This window comes from Narcine bancroftii, chromosome 6 (genome assembly GCF_036971445.1).
Source record: "Narcine bancroftii isolate sNarBan1 chromosome 6, sNarBan1.hap1, whole genome shotgun sequence".
Classification (NCBI taxonomy): domain Eukaryota; kingdom Metazoa; phylum Chordata; class Chondrichthyes; order Torpediniformes; family Narcinidae; genus Narcine; species Narcine bancroftii.
Window position 1 is genome coordinate 51,993,811 of NC_091474.1, and position 22,976 is coordinate 52,016,786.

Here is a 22,976-nt window from a genome sequence, read left to right on the forward strand (position 1 = left end):
TTACAGCCCCAGTGATCAGTACCAGGGTTCGAATCCCGTGCTGTCTGTCAGGAGTTTGTATATTCTCCCAGTGTCTGTGTGGGTTTTTCCTGGGGGCTCCGGTTTCCTCCCTCTGTTTGAAACGGACTGGTCAATTGGGTCTGAATTGAGTGGTGCAGGCTCGTGAGCCGAAAGGGTCTGTCACCATGCTGCATGTCTAAATTTTTAAAAAATTAAAACTTTAAAAAAAATTTCCTCCACAACCTTTCACTGTAAAACTACTTTCAGTTCTGTTGTTCCCAAAGGAAATATTGTGGGGGAGAAGTGGCAGCAAACAGCTGGAACAGCAGGGTTGTCACTGGTGTAGACCTAGGAATGAAGGGGACTACCTGCCACTTTCCATGGTTCCTGCAGGGTCCTGGCGCCCAGCTGTCCCACCTGATGGCCCATGTGCTGTTAAACTGCTGGCAGAAAAGTCCACCAGTTGTTTTTCCATCAATGTGCTCAGGGGTCTGTACCCAAGATGGTGGCACCTGCATTCTGTAGCTCAGGTTTCGAAGGGGGTGGGATCCAGGGAAGCAGCAGAGGGTCTCAGGGCACCAGAATGGGAACATCCCCCCCCCCACTCTGTTCACCCCTCAAGAAGAAGGAGCTTTGAATGAGACCCTCTAGCAGATGGTAGACCAGTGAGGGGCTTGAAGCCAAAGGGCTGTGGGCTGCTGGAGATTGGTTTGTGGGAACTAGGTGTGGAGTCCAGGACTCGGTGAGTGGGGCTCTCAAAAGGCCTTTGGGGTGGGGGTGGGGGGGGGGGAGGGGAGTTGTGGGTTGGGACCCAAAGGCCGAAAAGGGAGACGGCCGCCTGGAGTTCAGGTTCACTACTGGAAAGGACAGGAGGCCATGTGGCTACAGAGGTGGCAGGATTCATGGACATGACATCTCAGAGGGAACTCTCTTACCTTGTTAGTAGTGCTGTATTAATAGTGCCTCTGTCTTTACAGGATAAAGAAAGGAAAACTGTACTTTGTGTACATAACAATAAACAGAGAAAGGATGAAGAGAAGGCAGAGGAAGGAAAAGAAAGCAGCGAGAGAGAAAAGGTGAGAAGGGGTAACAGAGAAGGAGGAGAAAGGGAAGGGAAAAGAAGCAGAAGATTGAGCAAGGGGAGAATTAATGTGTAAAGCAGCAGTGAAATTGCACTTGTTCCCATAATTATGTTTGTCCAAATGGTTTTGGAATTGGAAGAACCCAAACAGAACATTACTGCATAAAAACAGCCCCTTCAACCCATCTAGTCTGTGGTGAACCTTTTTTTTTCCTAGTCCCACTAACCTGCACCCATAGCCCTCCATACTTCTCTCATCCATGTACCTGCACAAATTCCTTTTAAATGTTGAAGTTGAGCCCACATTCACCCCTTCAGCTGGCAGCTCGTTCCACATCCCCACCACTTTCCGTGTGACTTTCAAAAATTATGATGATAGTGGCTTCCTCTTGTAAAGTCTGCAACTCAAAAACCTTTGTGCTTCCCCCCCCCCCCACCCCCACCCCCACCAATGCTTTGGTTTCCATTGTCATGTGAACTTCCAAAGCAGATTTTACTCTTTGACCAAGACTTATTATCAAGCATCTTAAACCACGTATTTGGCACAGGGCTCTACTACTCACTGCTGGGCTAATGGACGGCCAGGCTGGGCCTTGGTTAATGCAGCCTGGTGTTGTCAAACTAACTGGTTAGCGATGGTTCACTAACCTGTAGGCAACAATCCGGATTGACTGTCACTCACTCCAAAGTGGTTCTGAATATCTGCCAATACACCTGGAAATAAATTAAGACACACAATTAGAGACAAAGGAAAAAGATGGCAACATCATTGATGGACGTGGGGACTCCCTAATGGTAACAAATTCACGTGATGGAAGAAGGCAGCCGCAGCTGACAACCCCATAGGCAAGGAGAAGATTCTGCTAATGAAGAGAGCAGGGATAACACACCTGGCTCTGACAAAATAAAAAGGCCTCAACCACGATTGAGGCTGATCTTCTGCCTTCTCCAAAGCCATCTAGAATGTAGGTTGAATTCCAACTGGTTTGGATGAACCTCTACCTGGTTTATAAAGTTTATCAAAGTCATTCAAATATTCAGGATTTATAATATGAAAACTGACAAGATAAATTAACAATTCAAATAAGTTATTAATTATAAATGGTAATAAATTACTTTGTAGGTGATGGATGATCATTTCATTGGACAGGCAGTATATGAAGAAGCGCATCCTGTTCCACGTTTTAAAATGTTATTTGACCCATCCAAAAGTCAAGCAGTAAATGGAAGTTGAGACCAGAATTTACTTCTTTTAGTTATTTTTTCTTCTTTCCCTATTCACTCTCTCTACAGCCTGCTCACCAAGTAATAGATCTGTGCCTGCATTTGCTCCACCAACCTGATGAAACATCTCCCAAACCTGCCCCTCCGTCACCTTGGACCTCAAGGAACATTCCATGGTGTCTCCAGGTCTATGCAACTTGGAAATACCTCAATGTTCCCTCAATGTCTCCGGAACGAAGTCAGATGGGGGCAATATGGGAATATCTTAACTAAAGAAATGTGGATTCACCACAAGCTTCTCAAGGGCAGCCAATGAATACAGACCTTTTCCAAAAGGTCACCGTCCTGTAACTGAATGGATAGGAATGTGAAGGCAGCATAGTTGGCGTAGTGGTTCGTGTAACACTGTTACAGTGCCAGTGATCGGGACCTGGGGGTCAAATACCGTGCTTTTTTAAAAAAAATTTTTATTTTTCACACTATGAACCCTATTAATCAAAATATACACAAACATTTCCCTCTTGAATATACAGTGGCATTTTCTCCCCTCTTTCCCCCTCTCTCTTCCCTCCCTCCTTCCCACACCCCTCCAAACCCATTAGAATCCTGCACTGTGTCTCCCAGTGTCTGCATGGGTTTCCCTGGCGGGGTGGGGGGTGGTGGGGGGGGCTCCAATTTTATCCCACCCTTCAAAACAAACCAGGGTTTTAGTTCAATTGGGTATAATTGGACAGCATGGGCTGAAAGGGTCTGTTACCATGCTGTATGTCTAAATTTAAGTTTAGGTGATCCTTGCCTCTCAGTCATGTGCAAATGTATCTCAGGTGCCTTGACTGATTGGCTCCCAGCACCCCAAAGGCAACAAATTCTCTTCTTCCTGGTTGACCAATAACCATGATTCACCATCTTTGAATAACAACTACTAGCAAATTAAGTTTTCACCAAGAATCAAGTTAAAAGAGACAATAAATACACAAAAGATCATAAATAGTCACAGTTATCCTCGTGCAAAAAAAGTGCAAAATGTCCTTCAGTGGTGTCAGAGCAGTCCCTGATCAGTGTAACGCGAGGAGGTTCAAAAGCCTGATAACAGATGGAAAGAAACTGTTCTTGAACCTAGAGGTGGTGGTCTTCAGGTTTCTCCATCTTCAAGGAAGTTGTGCTCAAGGTGATGGGTCTTCTTTATGATGTTGGTGGCCTCCTTGAGGCATTGCCTCACATAGATGTCTGTAATGGATGGGAGGCCGGAGTCCATGACAGACCAGGCTGTGTTTGCTGGGCACCTGAATTCTAAAACTGGAGTTCCCACCCACTTCAAAAGAGCAACAATCATCCTAGTCCAAGAAGAGCAGAGTGAGCTGATTCAACGATCATTGCCCACAGCCCTCACATCTACTGTGATAAAATGCTTTAAGAGATTGGGCCCTGGCCAGAATTAACACAATTCAAAATAAAGAAGTGGACCCACAGCAATTCTCCTATTGTCACAGCAGATGTAATATCACTGACTCTCCACTCAGCTCTGGATCACCTCAAAAACAACACATTCGGCTGCTCTTCATCGACCAGATCAGCCTTAAACACCATTATTCCCTCAGTGCTGGTCAAGAAGCTACAGACTCTAGACCTCTGCATCCCACCCCCCTCTCTGCAACTGGATCCTTGACTTCCTCATTGGAAGACCATAGTCAGTATGAATTGGAAACAACATCTCCTCCTCACTGATTATCAACACAGGTGCTCCCCAAGGATTTGTGCTTTGCCCACTGCTCTACTCATTTTACACCCAAGACTGTGGGGCCAGGCACAATTTCAATGCTATCTACAAATATGCCAATGACTCCACAGTTATTGGCAGAATCACAGACTGTAACGAGGAAGTGCAGGGAAAGGGAGATAGATCAGCTCGTTGAGTGGTGTCACAACAACAACCTTGTGCTCAGCATTAGTAAAACCAAGGAGATGATTGGGGACATTAGGAGGAATCAAGAGAATATGAACCAGTCCTCATTGAGGGGTCAGCAGGAGAGAGGGTCAAGAACTTCAAATTCCTGGGTGTCAACATCTCTGAGGATCTGCCCTGGAGCCTCCATGTCAATGCAATCACAAAGAAGGCTCACCTTCTTGTAACTTTGTAATGTGTTTGAGGAGATTTGGTATTCACTGAAGATTTTTGACATTCACCGAAGACTTTCAAAAACGTCCACAGGTGTACCATGGAGAGCATTCTGACTGGTTGCATCACTCTCTGGCAAGAAGGTGCCAAAGCTCAGGACAAGAAAAGAAAACTCCAGAGACTCATATTCCCAGCCTGCGGCATCATGAGTACCAGTCTTCACTCCATCGAGGACATCCACAAGAAGTGGTAATATTAAGAAAGCAGCCTCTATCCTCAAGGACCCCCACCACCCAGGCCATGCCCTCTTCACTCTGTTATCTTTGGGAAAAAAATACAGGAGCCTGAAGACGAGCCCTCAGCAGCACAAGGACAGCTTCTTCCCCTCTGCCATCAGATTCCTGAACCATCAATGAACCCCAGACACTGCCTCACTTTGAGTTTTTTCTTGTACTATTTTTATTTATTGTCGTAAGGTGGATTATATAAATGTTTTCACTGTAATGCTGCTACAAAACAATAAGTTTTGTGACACATTCATGACAATAAATTCTTATTCTGATTCCAAGCATCCAGTCTGTATAATTGCCACAGTGCACCTGCAGAAGTGTGTTAGAGTATCCAACGTCATCCCCAGACTCCTCACATTCCTCAGATGTTGATGTGCCTTCTTCACAGTTGCCTTGATGTGCAGGTTCCAGGTAATGTCTTCTGATACATGGACTCCCAGGAACTTGAATGTTTGGAGTCTCTCTACCTCCTCTGTCCCATCAATGCAGGCAGGCCATTACATACTAAAATCAACAATCACTTGCTTGGTCCTGGTGATGTTAAGAGCAAGATTGTTGCTCTGGCACCACCAAACAGGTTCTCGACCTTCATCCTGTATTTTGACTCCTCATTTCCAGTTATTTGGCCAATAATTGTGGTGTTCTCAGCGAATTTGTAGATCGAGTTGGATCAGAATTGGGTTTTGCAGTCGTGTGTGTTCAAGGAACAGAGTAGGGGAGTAAACACATGACACAAATGTAACTGAAAGAAACCTGTGGCAAATATTGTTTTGTACAAATGAGAGTCTCGAAGGGTCAGTGTGAGCAGTTCCTTTAGTTGTTCAATATTCTCACTGCCCGTGGGAAGAAACTGAAACTCAGCCTGGTGATGCTGGCTCTGATCCTCCTAGATCTCTTCCCCGATGGGAGCAGCTCAAAGAAGCTGTGTGCAGGGTGGAAGGGGTCCTCAATGACTTTGTGCGCCATCTTCAGACAATGACCCCAATCGATAGGGGGGAGGGAGACTCCAGTGATTCTCTCTACCACTCTTGTGGTCCTGTGGATTGACCTCCGATCAATTTTTCTGTACCACACTGTGATGCAGCCAGCCAGGATGCTCTCGATAGAGCTCTTGCAGAAGGTTGATATAATGGTGGCTGGAAGCCTTGCCTGCTTCAGTCTCTGTTGTGCCTTCCCAACAAGTGAGATGTTGAGTGTTCATAATAGGTCACTAGTTAAATGAACTCCAAGGAACTTGGTGCTCTCCACCCACTCTACTATAGTGGAGAGTGGTCACTTCTGGTCCTCCTGAACTCCACGATCATCTCCTTGCATAATATTCAATTTTAGCCAATGAAGCTGCACACGACAGATGTCCTGAACACATTTGGGTGCAGCCCAACATACAACGAGCATTGTATAACCAAAGAGCTAGGCAGCATCCATCTCCAGCAAGAGGGATTAGAATACCCTTCACTGCCGTTCAAATGGCTAAATTCACCACCATCAGCTACAAGAGGTCAGAAACAAGCTCTGCTGCAGCAATAATACTCCGCCAAAGAGGGATGGTGAAGAACATGATGGGAGACTCGCTACGCCCGCACAAGAGATTCTCCAACACGCTACATCTTCGACACTATCCATGACAGAGCAGTTCACTCATTGGGCACACCAGTCCCCTTCTGAGACAATCACCCCCCGGCACCCTTGTTGTCAAAGAGTGCAGAAAAAAACGTATCCTCTGCCCTCTCCCCCATCACCACTCCACTTCCTTCTCTTCTACCCTCCCCCCTGTATCTGCCCTGTGATCCTTCCCTTCCGCTCTACCCCCTCCCGTCTTTTTATTTAGGCACCTGCCCGTATTTTTTTACTTCTTATACCTGATGAAGAAACCAGATCCGAAACATTGGTCACCCTTTCCTTCCTATAGGTGACCTGCTGAGTTTCTCCAGCATGTTTGTGTGTTGAGGGGGAAAAATTGAAATCACTGCAGGCTGTTCCAAACCCAGCTCCACATTCCAAGAGCTTCACCACCAAGGACAAGGTCGGCTGGCACACGGAAAATTACCCTCCATCCCGAAATCCATCACCCTTCCTTCCTCATCTCCGGATCCAAACCCCAGAACTCCAAACCTGACAACGGTTATTAGACGGTCTAAGAGGTAACTTGATGCTGATACCCACATCCCAAAACATGAATAGTTCAATTTATCGAGGAGAAACTCTATTCCATTGACGCACTGCTCACAATTTGTATGCAAATAAAAAGCAAGACGAAAACATAAGCAGAAGTTGGGAACTTTCCCCACAGGTGCTACCCAGCTTGCTGAGAGTTTCCAGCAGTTTTGGATTTTGTTTCAGCTGCAGTTATTCAATTTTCAATTCCTGGAAAACAAATATCCTTCACCAATGTGACTTTCGTGACCTCAGTGGATCAGTGTCAGCACTCAGTAGCTTTCTTTCCTATGCTGGGCAAGTACAGGGATCCAAAGCCTTTTTGCATGCTGCAAGATCCCACATAAATAATCAGCAAAACACTTTTTATTACAAAGCCTGTTGGATGAGTGGCTTCACAACCAGGTGGCAGAGCCAGATCTGCTGCTGAGGACAGGCACTCAAAGATCTGCTATAGGAAATGCAGCCCCGAAATGGTGTGCCATCGAAAATTAAAATATGTTGACAGGAAGCATCTTTGGAGGCGCTGAAAATAATGAGCAAAATTTGTGCTGAGATGCTAAATTTGGATTAATTCATTTGCTGATTACTTGCAGGGGAAATTCCAGTCTGCTTAATGAGTGATCCACACTCTACCTTCCACCTTCTGTTACCACAGTACTGTCACTCACACCAAGGCTGCATCATGCCAACATCTCTCCCGCTAAAATGAGGTTTCAAGAGCATTTCCTCCCCCCCCCATAAATCAAATTGCAGGCACTCTCAGTGAAGCAGTTAACTAAAGGACACCATCTTAAGGAAACATTGACAAGAGAATGGGAGGCAAGTGAAGGAGGCTGGAAAACTTGCGCTGTCAAAGATGGAAGTAGAGTCTCATCACCCAACTCTTCACAACCAGTGAGGCAGAATGTGGGTGTGAGAATAGTGGCAGTGCTGTGCCGCAGGTACAAGTTCAAGTTTATTATCCGATTGGGCAAGTACACCCCGAGGAAACAGTATTCTCCGGTCCTTGGTGCAAAACCAGACACAACACACATACAGACAAATGATACACATGCAGTACATATATAGTCGTTTCGTAAATAGTAGCGTCTCAGAGAGTTAATATGAGCGAGTAGAGCTGCTGCCTCCCTATTCCAGCTGCCCAGGTTCAATCCTGATGCTGTAGAATCTCGTTGACGCTGTGGGCCTCTGCCCATCCCGCCCCCAAAAAAACACATCATTGTTTCCTTGTACATGTATGAGCAGGATGACTGGCCACCGTAAATGTCCCCTCATGTGGGTACATGGCAAAAGAATCAAAGCAGAGTTGATTGCCACTCGAAAAAGAACAAGTCACAGCACTGCAGAGGAATAAGAGCAAAGGGAATGATGTTGGAAGGGCTGGCCTGCTATTTTAATGGGATTCCATTAATGCTGCCAGTTAAAACATTTATCATAAAATAGAACAATTAAAAAGGAAAGGGGCAGGAAGTTAAGAGTGCCATTGGAGAGTGGCTCCGGGCCTTTCCTGTGGTTATTTATTAATTAACCCCCGACACAGGGAAGTGGTGGGCTGTTGCCCTCTCCCCAAAAAAAAAGGGCAGGGAAGCCCCAGAAGTGATACCCAAAAAGGTTAATGTTGGACACACCCTGTTCTAGTGGAGGGAACCAACAAGATTCTCCGGCAAACCTAAAGGCTCATCATCCGCACAACACTGCACATTGGACGATGTGGAAACTGAAAACGCTGACAGATATAACAGCTCTCGAGGGTCTGAGCATAATGACATGCTGTTTCAACAGCTGGCAAGGCTATCAAGAGAAAGGTGGTTCCCAGGAATCTGCACTCTATTTGGGAACAGTTAGAATCCAATCAGTCAATTTGCACTTACTCCTGTTGAATAATATTTATTTATTTTAAATATCCCAAGGAAGGATAGGTGAGCTCTCCCCCAAAGTCCTCACCAAAATTAACCAGCTTGTATACAGTGAACCAAGTCCAGGTGTAGGTCCAGCAAATATCAGTCAGTAATTTTGACGTCAGTGGTTGGTAAACTAATGGAAAGTATTTTTAGGGATAATATGTACAAGTACCTAGAAGGGCAAGGACTAATCAGGGACACCCAACATGGGTTTGTGAGGGGAAGGTCATGCTTGATAAATCTTGTTGAATTTTTTGAGGAAGTTACCAGAAAGGTTGATGAGGGTGGAGTAGTAGATGTAGTCTATCTGGATTTCAATAAGGCTTTCGACAAGGTTCCACATGGAAGGATTGTGAGGAAGGTTCAGGCACTAGGGATTAATGTTGAGATAGTCAGATGGGTTCAACTTTGGCTGGAAGATAGGTGACAGAGAGTCATGGTGGATAACTGTTTGTCATGATGGAGGCCGGTGACGAGCTGTGTGCCTCAGGGATCGGTGTTGGGTCCCTTGTTGTTCGTCATTTACATTAATGATTTGAATGATGGAGTGGTAATTGGATGAGTAAATATGTGGACGATACAAAAATAGAGGGAGTTGTGGATAGTGAGGAGGGTTTTCGGGGACTGCTTAGAATGGCTTAGAAGAGTGGACTGAAAGGTGGCCGATGGAGTTTAATGTAGATCAGTGTGAAGTGCTTCACTTTGGGAAGAATAATCAGAACAGATATGCAGTGAAGAGGAGGGCACTGAGGAATGCCGAGGACAGAGGGATATTGGAATAACAGTTCATCATTCTTTGAAGATGGATTCTCATGTAGATAGGGTGGTGAAGAAGGCTTTTGGTATGCTGGCCTTTATAAATCAAAGCATAGAATATAGGAGCTGGGAGATGATGCTGTGACTGTTCAAGGCATTGGTGAGGCCAAGTTTGGAATATTGTGAACAGTTGTGGACCCCACATTATAGGAAGGATATCAATAAGGTAGAGAGGGTGCAGAGAAGATTTACTAAAATGTTGTCTGGATTGCAGTATTTAGAATACAAATAAATATTGAGTAGTCTGGATCTTTATTTATTGGAGCGTAGAAGGTTAAGGGGGGATTTGATAGAGGTATATAAAATTATGAGGGGGATAGATAGAGTAGATGTGAATAGGCTCTTCCCCTTGAGGGTAGGGGAGATTGGAACAAGGTTAAGGGTTATGGGGCAGAACTATAGAAGTAACATAAGAGGAAGCTTCTTCACTCAGAGAGCGGTGGCTGAGTTGAATGACCCTCCGGAAGAGGAGGTTGCAGCAGGGTCAATTTTGTCATTTAAGAGAGGATTGGATGAGTACATGGATGTGAGGGGGTTGGAGGGTTATGAACAGGGAGCAAGTAGGTGGGACTAGTGGATTCACTTAAATCAGTGTGGACTAGAGGGGCCGTAATGGCCTGTTTTTATACTGTAATTGTTATATGGTTAAATAGTCCCATTGGAGTTTCCAGGATGTCCCAAGGCATTTCATAACCAAAGTTCAAGGTTCAGATTTATTGTCAAGAGTACATTAATATCATCATATACAACCCTGAGATTCTTTTACCTGCAGACCAGGCAGAATTTCTACCTATTGGTAGTGCAAAAAACTGTACTCAAGGAAAGATACCTGTACAAGAGAAGAAATGTAAACAAAGGAATGAGTGTAAACAAGCTGCGCAATACAGAAAATAAATATTGAATAATCAATAAAGTGCACAAGTAAGAGTCCTTAAATGAGCCTCTGAATGAGTTTGTCGTTGAGGAGTCTGATGGTGGAGGGGGAGCAGCTGTTCCTGAACGTGGTGGGGCGAGTCTTGTGGCACCAAGACCTCTTTCCTGATGGCAGCAGCGAGAACGGAGTGTGTGTAGATCCTTTTTTTTTTTTTAATTTTTTATTTTTCACACCATAAATCACAATAGCCATGATATACACTTTTTCTTTTCCACACATTTACAGTGACTTTTTCTCCCTCCCCCCTCCCTCCTCCCAAGCCACCCCCCCACCCACCCCCCCTCTCATCCATTTTAGGTATACAATCTAGGTTGCATTAATTCAGTTAGACAATGTTGTCATTCAACAAAAATACACCAGAAATTCTACTGAGTCCATTCTTTTCTTTTCTTCTCCTTCCATCAACTTAGGTAATGTTTGTTCCCGGTAGGTTTTCGCTATTGTATTTAATGTAAGGCTCCCATACTTGTTCGAATATTTCAATATTATTTCTTAAACTATATGTTATTTTTTCTAATGGAATACATTTATTCATTTCTATATACCATTGTTGTATTTTCAAATTATCTTCCAATTTCCAGGTTGACATAATACATTTTTTTTGCTACGGCTAGGGCTATCTTGACAAATCTTTTTTGTGCATCTTCCAAGTCAATTCCAAATTCTTTATTTTTTATGTTACTTAGGAGAAAGATCTCTGGATTCTTTGGTATATTGTTTTCTGTTATTTTATTTAATATCTGATTGAGATCATCCCAAAATTTTTCTACTCTCTCACATGTCCAGATTGCATGAATTGTTGTTCCCCTTTCTTTTTTACATCGAAAACATCTATCAGATACTGTTGGGTCCCATTTATTTAACTTTTGCGGTGTAATGTATAGTCTGTGTAACCAATTATATTGTATCATACGCAGCCTCGTATTTATTGTATTTCTCATCGTTCCAGAGCATAACTTCTCCCATGTTTCCTTTTTTATCTTTATATTTAAATCTTGTTCCCATTTTTGTTTAGTTTTACCATTTGTTTCCTCATTTTCCTTTTCTTGCAGTTTAATATACATATTTTTTATAAATCTTTTGATTAACATTGTATCTGTAATCACATATTCAAGGTTACTTCCCTCTGGTAAACTCAAGTTGCTTCCTAATTTATCTTTCAAGTAGGATCTCAGTTGGTAATATGCCAGCGCTGTATCTCCAGTTATATTGTACTTATCTCTCATTTGTTCAAAGGATAAGAATCTACTTCCTGAAAAACAATTTTCTATTCTTTTAATCCCTTTTTTTTCCCATTTTCTAAAGGCAAGGTTATCTATTGTAAAAGGGAGTAACTTGTTTTGCGTCAATATTAGTTTTGGTAATTGATAATTTGTTTTATTTCTTTCTACATGAATCTTCTTCCAAATATTGAGGAGATGATGTAATACTGGAGAACTTCTATGTTGTACCAATTTTTCATCCCATTTATATAATATGTGTTCAGGTATCTTTTCCCCTATTTTATCTAATTCTAGTCTCGTCCAGTCTGGTTTTTCCCTTGTTTGATAAAATTCTGATAGGTACCTTAATTGTGCGGCTCTATAATAATTTTTGAAGTTTGGCAATTGTAAGCCTCCTTGTTTATACCATTCTGTTAATTTATCTAGTGCTATCCTTGGTTTCCCCCCTCTCCATAAAAATCTCCTTATTATTTTCTTTAACTCTTTGAAGAATTTTTCTGTCAGTTGTATTGGCAATGCCTGAAATAAGTATAGTATCCTTGGAAAAATGTTCATTTTAATACAGTTTATCCTTCCTATCAGTGTTAGTGGTAGCTCTTTCCAATGCTCTAAATCGTCCTGTAATTTTTTCATTAGTGGATTGTAATTGAGTTTATATAATTGGCCTAGATTTTTGTTTATTTGCACACCTAGGTATCTTATTGCCTGCGTTTGCCATCTGAATGGGGATTCCTCCTTAAATTTTGAGAAATCCGCGTTATTCATAGGCATTGCTTCACTTTTATTTACGTTTATCTTGTATCCCGACACTTCTCCATATTCCTTCAATTTCTTATATAGTTCTTTTATTGATAGTTCTGGTTCTGTTAAGTACACTATCACATCATCCGCAAACAGACTGATTTTATATTCCCTGTCTTTTATTTTTATTCCTTTTATATTATTATCTCTTCTTATCGATTCTGCTAGTGGTTCTATAGCTAGCGCAAACAATAATGGTGATAGTGGGCATCCCTGCCGCGTTGACCTGCTTAAGTTAAATTGCTTTGATACATGTCCATTTACTGTCACTTTCGCTAACGGTCCCTTATATAATGCTTTAATCCAATTAATATACTTCTCCGGTAAACTGAATTTTTGCAATACTTTGAACAAGTAATTCCATTCTACTCTGTCGAAGGCCTTCTCTGCGTCTAAAGCAACTGCTACTGCCGGTGCTTTATTTCCTTCTACTGCATGAATTAAGTTAATAAATTTACAAATATTGTCTGTTGTGCGTCTTTTTTTGATAAATCCAGTTTGGTCTAAATTTAACATTTTCGGTACCTGTTCTGCTAATCTGTTCGCTAATAGTTTAGCTATTATCTTATAATCTGTGTTTAGCAGAGATATTGGTCTATATGACGCTGGTGAGAGTGGATCTTTCCCTTGTTTTAGTATCACTGTAATTATTGCTGTTTTACATGAATCTGGTAAGTTTTGTGTCTCATCAATCTGGTTGATTACATCCAGGAGGGGCGGTATTATTAGGTCTTTAAATGTTTTGTAGAATTCTATTGGGAGTCCATCCTCTCCTGGTGTCTTATTATTTGGTAAATTTTTTATTATCTCTTGTATTTCTACTGTTCCAAATGGTTCTGTTAATTTATTTTGTTCCTCTATTTGTAGTTTTGGTAGTTCAATTTTAGTCAAAAATTCATCTATTTTCCCTTCTTTCCCTTCGTTTTCGGTTCGGTATAATTGTTCATAGAATTCTCTGAAGTTTTCCTTAATTTCTTTTGGATTATATGTAATTTGTTTGTCTTTTTTCCTTGTTGCCAATACCATTTTCTTAGTTTGCTCTGTCTTAAGCTGCCATGCTAGGATTTTGTGTGTTTTTTCCCCTAGTTCATAGTATTTCTGTTTTGTCTTCATTATATTCTTCTCCACCTTATATGTTTGTAATGTTTCATATTTTATTTTTTTATCCGCCAATTCTCTTCTTTTGGTTGTATCTTCCTTTATTGCTAATTTTTTTTCTATGTTTATTATTTCCCTTTCCAACTGCTCTGTTTCCTGATTATAGTCCTTCTTCATCTTGGTTGCATAACTTATTATTTGCCCTCTAATGAATGCTTTCATTGCGTCCCATAGTATAAACTTATCTTCCACTGATTCCGTATTTACTTCAAAGTACATTTTTAATTGTTTTTCAATAAATTCTCTAAAATCCTGTCTTTTAAGTAGCATGGGGTTTAATCTCCATCTATACATTCTTGGAGGGATGTCCTCTAGCTCTATTGCCAACAACAGGGGTGAGTGGTCCGATAATAGTCTAGCTTTATATTCCGTTTTCCTAACTCTCCCTTGAATGTGGGCTGATAACAGGAATAGGTCTATCCTTGAGTATGTTTTATGTCTAGTTGAGTAGTATGAGTATTCCTTTTCTTTTGGGTTTTGTTTCCTCCATATGTCCACAAGTTTCATTTCTTGCATTGATTTAATTATAAATTTGGTTACTTTGTTCTTCCTGTTAATTTTTTTCCCCGTTTTATCCATATTTGGATCCAAATTCAGATTGAAATCCCCTCCTATTAGTATGTTCCCTTGCGTATTAGCTACCTTCAAAAAGATATCTTGCATAAACTTTTGATCTTCTTCGTTAGGTGAATATATATTAAGTAGATTCCAAAGCTCTGAATATATCTGACATTTTATCATAACATATCTCCCTGCTGGATCTATTATTTCCTCTTCTATTTTAAATGGCACATTTTTGCTAATTAATATAGCCACTCCTCTTGCTTTTGAATTATACGATGCTGCTGTTACATGTCCTACCCAATCTCTCTTTAATTTCTTGTGCTCCAATTCAGTTAAGTGTGTTTCTTGGACAAATGCTATATCTATTTTTTCCTTTTTCAGTAAATTTAGTAGTTTCTTCCTTTTAATTTGGTTATGTATTCCATTAATATTTAGAGTCATATAGTTCAGCGTAGCCATTTTATATTTTGTTTATCTTCTCTTTCCGTTTTTCCATCATTACCTTTCCTCCTTTTCCATTTCTGTTTTCTTATTTTCAACTCTTTACCAGACAACATTCCTACAACATCCAACATTTTCCTTATTCTCCTATTTCTATCTTCTTTATCCCCAATCTCCCCTTCCCCTCCTGAGTTGCCCTTTATCCCTTGTCGGACAACCACATCTCCCCTCTCCATTTGGATTTGCGAATCCACTCGCAAGCGTCAACTGATTTTGCAGTGACCGCTCTTTTCCCCCACCCAGCCCCCCCCAGAAAAGATTTCGCTTTTTATATGTCACAAAGGTCACTCTTTTAATTCCCTCCTTATTCTCTCTATTCCATTACCTTCCCTTATTAATTCTTGTCTATACTCTCTATGTTTTCCTCTAATTACAGATACTTTCACATATGCCCATTGTCTCTATTCACTCTTATACCTCTTTACCCGCATACATATCAATCGTGGTCATTTTTACCCTCCTTACCCGTCTTCATCCCTCAGTCTATTTTTGTCTTTACCCACATACATATCAATCGTGATGATTTTTGCTCTCATTACCCGTCTTCATCCCTCAGTCTATTTTTGTAATTGTTCTGCAAATTTTCGTGCTTCTTCTGGATCCGAGAATAGTCTGTTTTGTTGTCCTGGAATAAATATTTTCAATACCGCAGGATGCTTCAGTGTAAATTTATATCCTTTCTTCCATAAAATCGCTTTTGCTGCATTGAACTCTTTTCTCTTCTTTAGGAGTTCAAAGCTTATATCTGGATAAATGAAGATTTTTTGCCCTTTATACTCCAGTGGTTTGTTGCCCTCTCTTACTTTTTCCATTGTCTTCTCCAGTACCTTTTCTCTTGTAGTATATCTTAGGAATTTTACTACAATAGATCTTGGTTTTTGTTGTGGTTGTGGTTTAGGGGCCAATGCTCTATGTGCCCTTTCTATTTCCATTTCTTGCTGTAGTTCTGGACATCCTAGGGCCTTAGGGATCCATTCTTTTATAAACTCCCTCATATTCTTGCCTTCTACATCTTCCTTAAGGCCCACTATCTTTATGTTATTTCTTCTGTTATAATTTTCCATTATATCTATTTTTTGGGCTAGTAATTCTTGTGTCTCTTTAGTTTTTTTATTAGATTCCTCCAATTTCTTTTTTAAGTCTTCTACCTCCATTTCTGCTGCTATTGCCCGTTCTTCCATCTTGTCCATTTTTTTCCCCATTTCTGTTAAGGTCATATCCATTTTATTTATTTTCTTTTCTGTGTTGTTTATTCTTCTTCTTAAATCATTGAATTCCTGTGTTTGCCATTCTTTAAATGACTCCATGTATCCTCTAACAAGAGCAAGTATATCCTTTACCTTGCCTTTCCCTTTATCTATTTCACTGTATTCTTCCTCTTCTTCTTCCTCTAGGTTGACCATCTGTTGTTTCTTTGCTGCCCTTTCCTCCTCTTCTTTCTTGTTTCCATTGTCTTCTGTGGTCTCTTCTTGCTGCAGGTGTTCTGCAGCTGTCGTTGCCGGCTGTGGAGATCGACTCCCCAGCTGGTCCCCCCTCCCGTCGGTGTGTTTTTTTTCATGCGCGGTTGCGCACTTTTACTTGGCTCTGTGAGCCATTGTTGTAGTTCTCTTTCTACCGACCTGAGGTAGTGGGGTCTTCTCTCCACAGCGGGCCTCTTCGGACAGGTAAGGCCTTCACCTTTTTCCTCCGTTGTCTTCTCTTCCTCTCTTCTTTCCGTTGATTTTGATTTTTCTCCTTTTGTCTCCATCTTCTTTCCACCTTTATACTCACTTTTCTTTAACTTGTATTTCTGTGCCTTTGTATTTTCTCTTGTTTTTCCCGACTTTTCTGGAGAGGGCTGGAGTTCACCGTCCGGCCACTACTCCATCACGTGACTCCTCCCCTGTGTGTAGATCCTTGATGATTGCTGCTGCTCTCCAACATCAGCGTGCCCCGTCAATGGTCTCAAAGGTGGGGAGGGTTTTGCCTGTGATGTCCTGGGCTGTGTCCATTACCTTTTACAGGGCTTTCCTGTCAGTGGTATTGGTGCAGCTGGTCAGCACACTTTCCACCGCACCATTATAGAAGTTTGCCAAGGTTTTCGATGCCATATCAAATCTCCACACCCTCCTGAGAAAGTACCAATTGCATATTTTGCATGCTGTTACTGTTGCAATCCAAGAAACACGGCAATTAATGCATTCAAAAACCAGGTGCCAAAACTGCATATGTTCACCACCACAGTGGAACCTTAACCTTGGTCGACCTCCTAGTGCAGTGCCCAGAATCTGGATTTCAGATCAGACAGTGTCTCTCACCAGGGGACCCAACACATGAAAGCCTACCTGCCATTGGCCCTATAGCCAGCAAGAAACTACTGACCTAATCTTCATAATTAATTCAGGTGTAGGAAACCAATCAATTTTTGATTCAAGACACTTGGAAACAGTTCCTGTAAAAACCTGGAGAAAGTCCATCCCTGTTGGTTGTATAAAATTCTAAACAATAACAAGGGAAGGTTCACAAATGGAGTACCTTCACCCAACAGCCGATCACTTGTTACAGGCATTGTTACAAGCATTGCCAATGGTTATCATTTTTTTGTAATTCAGAGATACAGCAGTTTAGGCATTTCCAGCCCATGAGCTTGTGCCATTCATTATACCCATGTGACCAATTAACCTACTGGCCTTTGGACCATGGGAGCAAACCAGAGTGCCAGGAGGAAACCCATGCAGACACAGAAAGAATGTACAAACTCCTTTCAGCGAGCAGCACATTCTATCTGGGTCTTTGGCCCTGTAATATTTGATCCTCAGAATGCTACAAAGTCATAAAATTCCTTGAACATTAGGCAGATGTTAAAAACAAACAATTTCTGGGCTTGTTGACGGATCTGGACAAAGGAATTGGGTTGTGTGGCTTAGCATTGTCACGCCACCTCTTGCCCTCTGGACTAGAAAGGTGTCCCTCTGACAGCAAGAAACCACAAAGTTGACTGCTTCCCCATTGTACATGCTCGTGCAGTAACTTAAGAGGTCTGTGGCATGGAACGCACAGCTCCCTTTTGTCAACCACTCCAAAGTGGAGCCGTGCCCGTGTGGTGAAGCCACAGAAACCTTTTCATTTCAGTGCAGAGCATTGACCTCACCTGAAAATAATAAATGGTGGAAAAGAGCAGACAGACACAAAAGCAAAAAAGAGTGGCAGATGACAGAAATCGGAATTAAAAGAGCATTGGAAATACTCAACAGGTCAGGCAGCAAGAGTGGAGAGGAAACCACATAACGTTTGATAACCTTGAGTAATGTTGGAAATTAAACATTGTTTTAGTGGCTACCAGAGAGTGGAGACACAGGGTGGTTCTAACTGAGGCAGGCAGTGAAGATGTACATATTGTATTTGACACATCTAGAGGAGTTGGATCACTCAAGATGTCAAGCCATCTTCTTGGATTATTATGAGCCTTCTGACATGTCCTTTATGGTATCATGTGACAAACAAGCTTCCAATGAGAAAACTGACCACTGCCACAAATGATTTGCCCAGAGACTACAACGAGAGCAGAGGGAAATGCCAAGCTGTCAGATGACAAGAACAGGGCAGCTATGAAGTGTACAAAAGACAGCTTCCTGTCATCTCGGCAAAGATGAAAGGGTCACAGTGCTGCAGTAAGGTGTGCAGAGTTCAGATTAAGGGGCACATTGTTGGGGCTGCATATCAAGCACACGATTCTATGTGTTACCCCTGGGGTCAGTGCACTGACAAATTTCCACATCCTTGGATGACCAAAATAGAAGTGTTTAATTCTCCACCTTGATAGAGACTAAAATTTCACCCTCAAAAATACATGAAACAATCTGACAGTAACACGCTGTTAAAGTAAAAATATTTGCACCCTCTGTGGTTGCACTTTACAGCTATTTTTAATGCTTGTCAGATAGGAAACAAGAGAGAAAGGAAAAATAAACATCACTGCCTGTACGGTGCCGAGTTCTCTGGGTGGCCTCAAATCAAGAATATTTTTAAAAGTGATCCTGGAGCAAGATAAAGCACTTTACAACATCTCAGCCACTACTAGTGTCAGAGGTAGAGAGGGTGAGCAAATTTAATTTCTTGGGAGTTCTTGGAGGATCTTTCCTGGACTGAACACACCAATGGCATTGTGAAGAAAGCCCGTCAGTACCTTTACTTCCTTAGGAGTTTGCCGAGGTTTGATACGACATTGGAAACACTGGCAAATTTCTACAGATGGTGTGGTGGAAAGTGTGCTGACCGGCTGCATTACTTTCTGGTATGGAGACGCCAATAACCCTGTGGGGAAGGCCCTCCAAAAGGTACTGGGACATAGCCCAGGACATCACAGGCAAAACTTACCCCACCATTGAGAACATCTACAGGGAACGTTGCCTTGGAGAGCAGCAACAATCATCAATCACCCAGCCCACACTCTGTTCTCACTGCTGTCATCAGGAAAGAGGTGTAGGTGCCACAAGACTCACACCACCAGGTTCAGGAACAGCTGCTCCCCCTCCACCATCAGACTCCTCAATGACAGACTCAATCAGGGACTTGTTTTAAGGACTCTTGTGGACTTTATTGCTTTTTTAATTCTCTCGGTAATGCACAGTTTACATTTGCTATTCTATTTACAGTTCTTTATTTGTTTACATTTATGCTATGTACAGTTTTTTTGTTTGCACTACCAAATAGTGGTAATTCTGCCACACCTGCAGAAAAAGGAATCTCAAGGTTGTATGTGATGTCATTTATGCTCTCTGACGATGAATCTGAAATATATTCCACTCCAACAGCAACTACCTTGCCTGCTTGGATGACAACCAGTAAGAATATGATACGGTGTTGTTTTGATTGATGGATGAGACTGGGCAACAATTAATCTTATAACAATATTAGGGATTTGAATGGTTGATTGAAAATTAAGTGTGGACAATGACCTTGTTTTAACAAGCTGGGTTTGAGCAGTTATACCAGAGCAAGCCATCTCATGGAACAATAATAATCCACATGTGTGAACTGAAGTCCCCTCATGACAGCCTGTGCTGTGGATAACAGAGATTTCAGTAGATTATTGATACACAAATGGTTCATTAACATTGTTTCTAGAAGGAAACCTGCTATCCTAACCTGCTCCATTGCACACCAACGTGGTCGACTCTGACCTATATCATTCAACTGTCCAAGGAGATGCTGGACTCCCATCCCGCACTATTCAAAAATCATTTTCATGTACAACTGCCACTGCCGATATCCTTTTATAGTTATTATCATTTTTTCCCACCTTGGCAATATTGTAACAATTTAATTCATGCTTTTGCTGTTGGGGCATGGCTGCAGCAAATAAGAAAGTTGATGCCTCTGTGCATTTGAGGTGAGAGCCAGAGATCTGGAGTTCGAGTTGCCGATGATTTGGACTGGGCTCATTGTGGCTATGGAGGCTGCAGGAGCACTGGAGACAAATGGGTGCTCGGGTTGTGGGGGTGGGAGAAAGACTCTCTTTTGCTTCTTTTTCCTCTGACTGTAAGGGGCGCCTGACAATTTCTGCTGATGGCGAATTTGTCTGCCTTAAGTTAGTCTAAAGCAAATTAAGGAATTTGGAATTTATGTGAATGACAATAAACTGTCATCTCATCTCACTTCAAAAGCAGTTAATGGTCGTGCCCACAAACCAACAAGCTTGTTTGATTACATCTCAATTACTAGAAGCTTCAGCATTGAATAGATGATTATTGGTGCCCACACAGTATAAAACACTACTCATGTTTTCTGAGGATACAAGGAGGGTTTTACGGCTCTCTGTGACTGGCTTTGAATCTTGTGTCAAGCTGGGAATTTTTTTTTGCACAAGATTACTCCATGTCAGCCATGATGCTTTCTGCTGATCCAACAACACCCAGTAAGCTGCTTATACTCACTAGTCGGAGAGATGCAGCACCGAGACAGGCCTAACAAGCCCATGCTGGCCAGCAAGCATCCTTTGACACTAATCCTACTTATAGATTGGCCTCTTCAGAAACTGAACCTTATGCTGATGTGTCAGAGACTTCAAACAGAACAAGGTGAAAATCGATGAACAAGAAGAAGTGTTCTTGAGCTCTCCTGTGTTAATACATTTTTTAATTATGTATTTAGACATACAGTTATGGAGGCTAATCTTAAATTGAATAACTCATTATAAATACATGATATCAACCCCCCCGTGAGCAAACTGTGTCAAAAAATATCAAGAATATTTGGGTCTGTGATTCGAGGAAAATCATGTAATTTACACTGAACAAAATTCCTAAATATCTAAAAAATGCCTATTAGAGAGATTAAATTTAACTGACAATTGTTCAAAAGATGCAAAATTATCTCACATAAATAAATCTTTAGAACTTGTAATGCCCAATCTGTACCATTTCATTTCTGGTTATTCCTTTAAGTTCTCTACACTGTCAAAGGGCAACTGCTAATGGTTCTAATACTACATCAAAAAGTAAAGGACTTATTGAGCATCCTTGTCGCGTTCCCCTATATAGCCTAAACTTTTTCAACTTTTGTAAATTAGAATGAATTGAAGTCATAGAACATGTATATAATAATTTAATCCAATTAATAAAATCTGGACCAAAATTAAATTTATTTAAAGTACCAAATAAATATTTCCACTCTACCCAATCAAACACCTTTTTATCATCTAATGAAAGAACACCTGTCATAAGGGTAGAGGGCAAATATAGCATATTCAATACTCAATATACATTATAATAAAAATAATGATTTTTAATAAAATCTGTTTGGTCAGAGTTAATAATTATTGGTAGAATATTTTCTAATCTATGTGCTAAAAACTTTACATAAAATCTCCACATCAACATTATGTAATGAAACAATGATTGGGTGTGTGATCTCAATATAACATTCTCAGATGAGGATTGGTTTCTACTCGGAATTTGATCAACGATTCTTCACTTTTTTTGCAAGACACGGTTTATTAAAATTTAAGGTGGTACACAGAACACTCGCGTCCAAACAAATTATGCAGATGTTGACCCACGATGCGAGAAGTGTAACATTTTTGAAGCCTCATTGATTCATAGATTATGGGAGTGTCCCAAATTCAGAAGATATTGGGAGAATACCTTTCAATCTTTAGCAACAATTTTAAAGATTAAATTAGACCCTTTAACTGCCCTGTTTTTCATGTGATCTGGATAAACTTTCGTCGGCACCTCAAATTTTAGTTTTTAGCACGTTGATAGCCAGACGAATAGTTTTAATGAAATGGAAAGATTAACTCCCACCGACTCATGCACAGTGGCTACAGGATGTAATGACATATCTAATTTAGAGAAAATTAGATACAATGTTAAAGACAGAAAGTTTCAGTTTGAAAAGATACGGGGCCCATTCATAGAACACTATCATAATTGGATGCTCTAGTGATGCTTCATCTGCCCTCTGAGGGTCGCTACTTGATCCATTTTCATATTTTTGGGGGGCCTATTCAGTAACCTTGATTAGAGGGAGGGGTTAGATTAGTGTTAGTTTTAGATATTTTTTAAGGTAAGTTGATCGTGTATGGTTTAGTTATGATTGTCCTACATCATAACAATCACTTAGATGTTATACCAAGGGATGGGGAGGGTTGGTAGAATGCAACTCAAGTGGGTTTTTTTTTTACAAATAATGTCAAATTAACAATTATGGTGAAATTTATTATAAAGTGCTTTTATATTAATTATGGTATGTATATGTTATGATATTCCTTTGTTATATTGTTACAACATTTACCAAGGATTATTATGTTAAACTAAATTTAAAAAGACATATAGCATGGTAACAGCCCTTTTGGCCCACGGGTCTGTGCTGTCCTATTGCACCCTATTGACCTACACCCACTATTCATTTTGAAGGGTGGGAGGAAACCCGAGCCCCTGGAGGAAACCCATGCAGACACAGGAAAAACATAGAATCTCCTTACAGATAGCATGGGATTCGAATCCCGGTCCCGATCGGTGGTGCTGTAACAGCGCTGTGCTAACTGCTAAGTTAACCGTGCTGCCCAATTATGTGCGATTTACTCAGAAGAAAGGTATGCATGAATACCTAGTGGGCATTTAGCAAATTAATGGTCAAACATCGGAAAATACAAAATAGCACATCCATTCAAAGTGAACAGCTGCAAGAACACAAAACAGTTTATTCTTCAAGTATCTCTGGTTGGG

At 41.2% G+C, this 22,976-nt stretch overlaps 1 protein-coding gene across 1 annotated transcript in view; it reads right to left on the reverse strand.

The window, feature by feature from the left end:
- spns2 (SPNS lysolipid transporter 2, sphingosine-1-phosphate) overlaps positions 1-22,976 on the reverse strand; it is a 101,297-nt gene that overhangs the window by 71,723 nt on the left and 6,598 nt on the right. Inside the window, exon 2 of the mRNA XM_069884984.1 lies at positions 1,730-1,795. Coding sequence (XP_069741085.1) covers positions 1,730-1,795 — 66 coding nt within the window. The remainder of the gene's footprint in view (positions 1-1,729; positions 1,796-22,976) is intronic.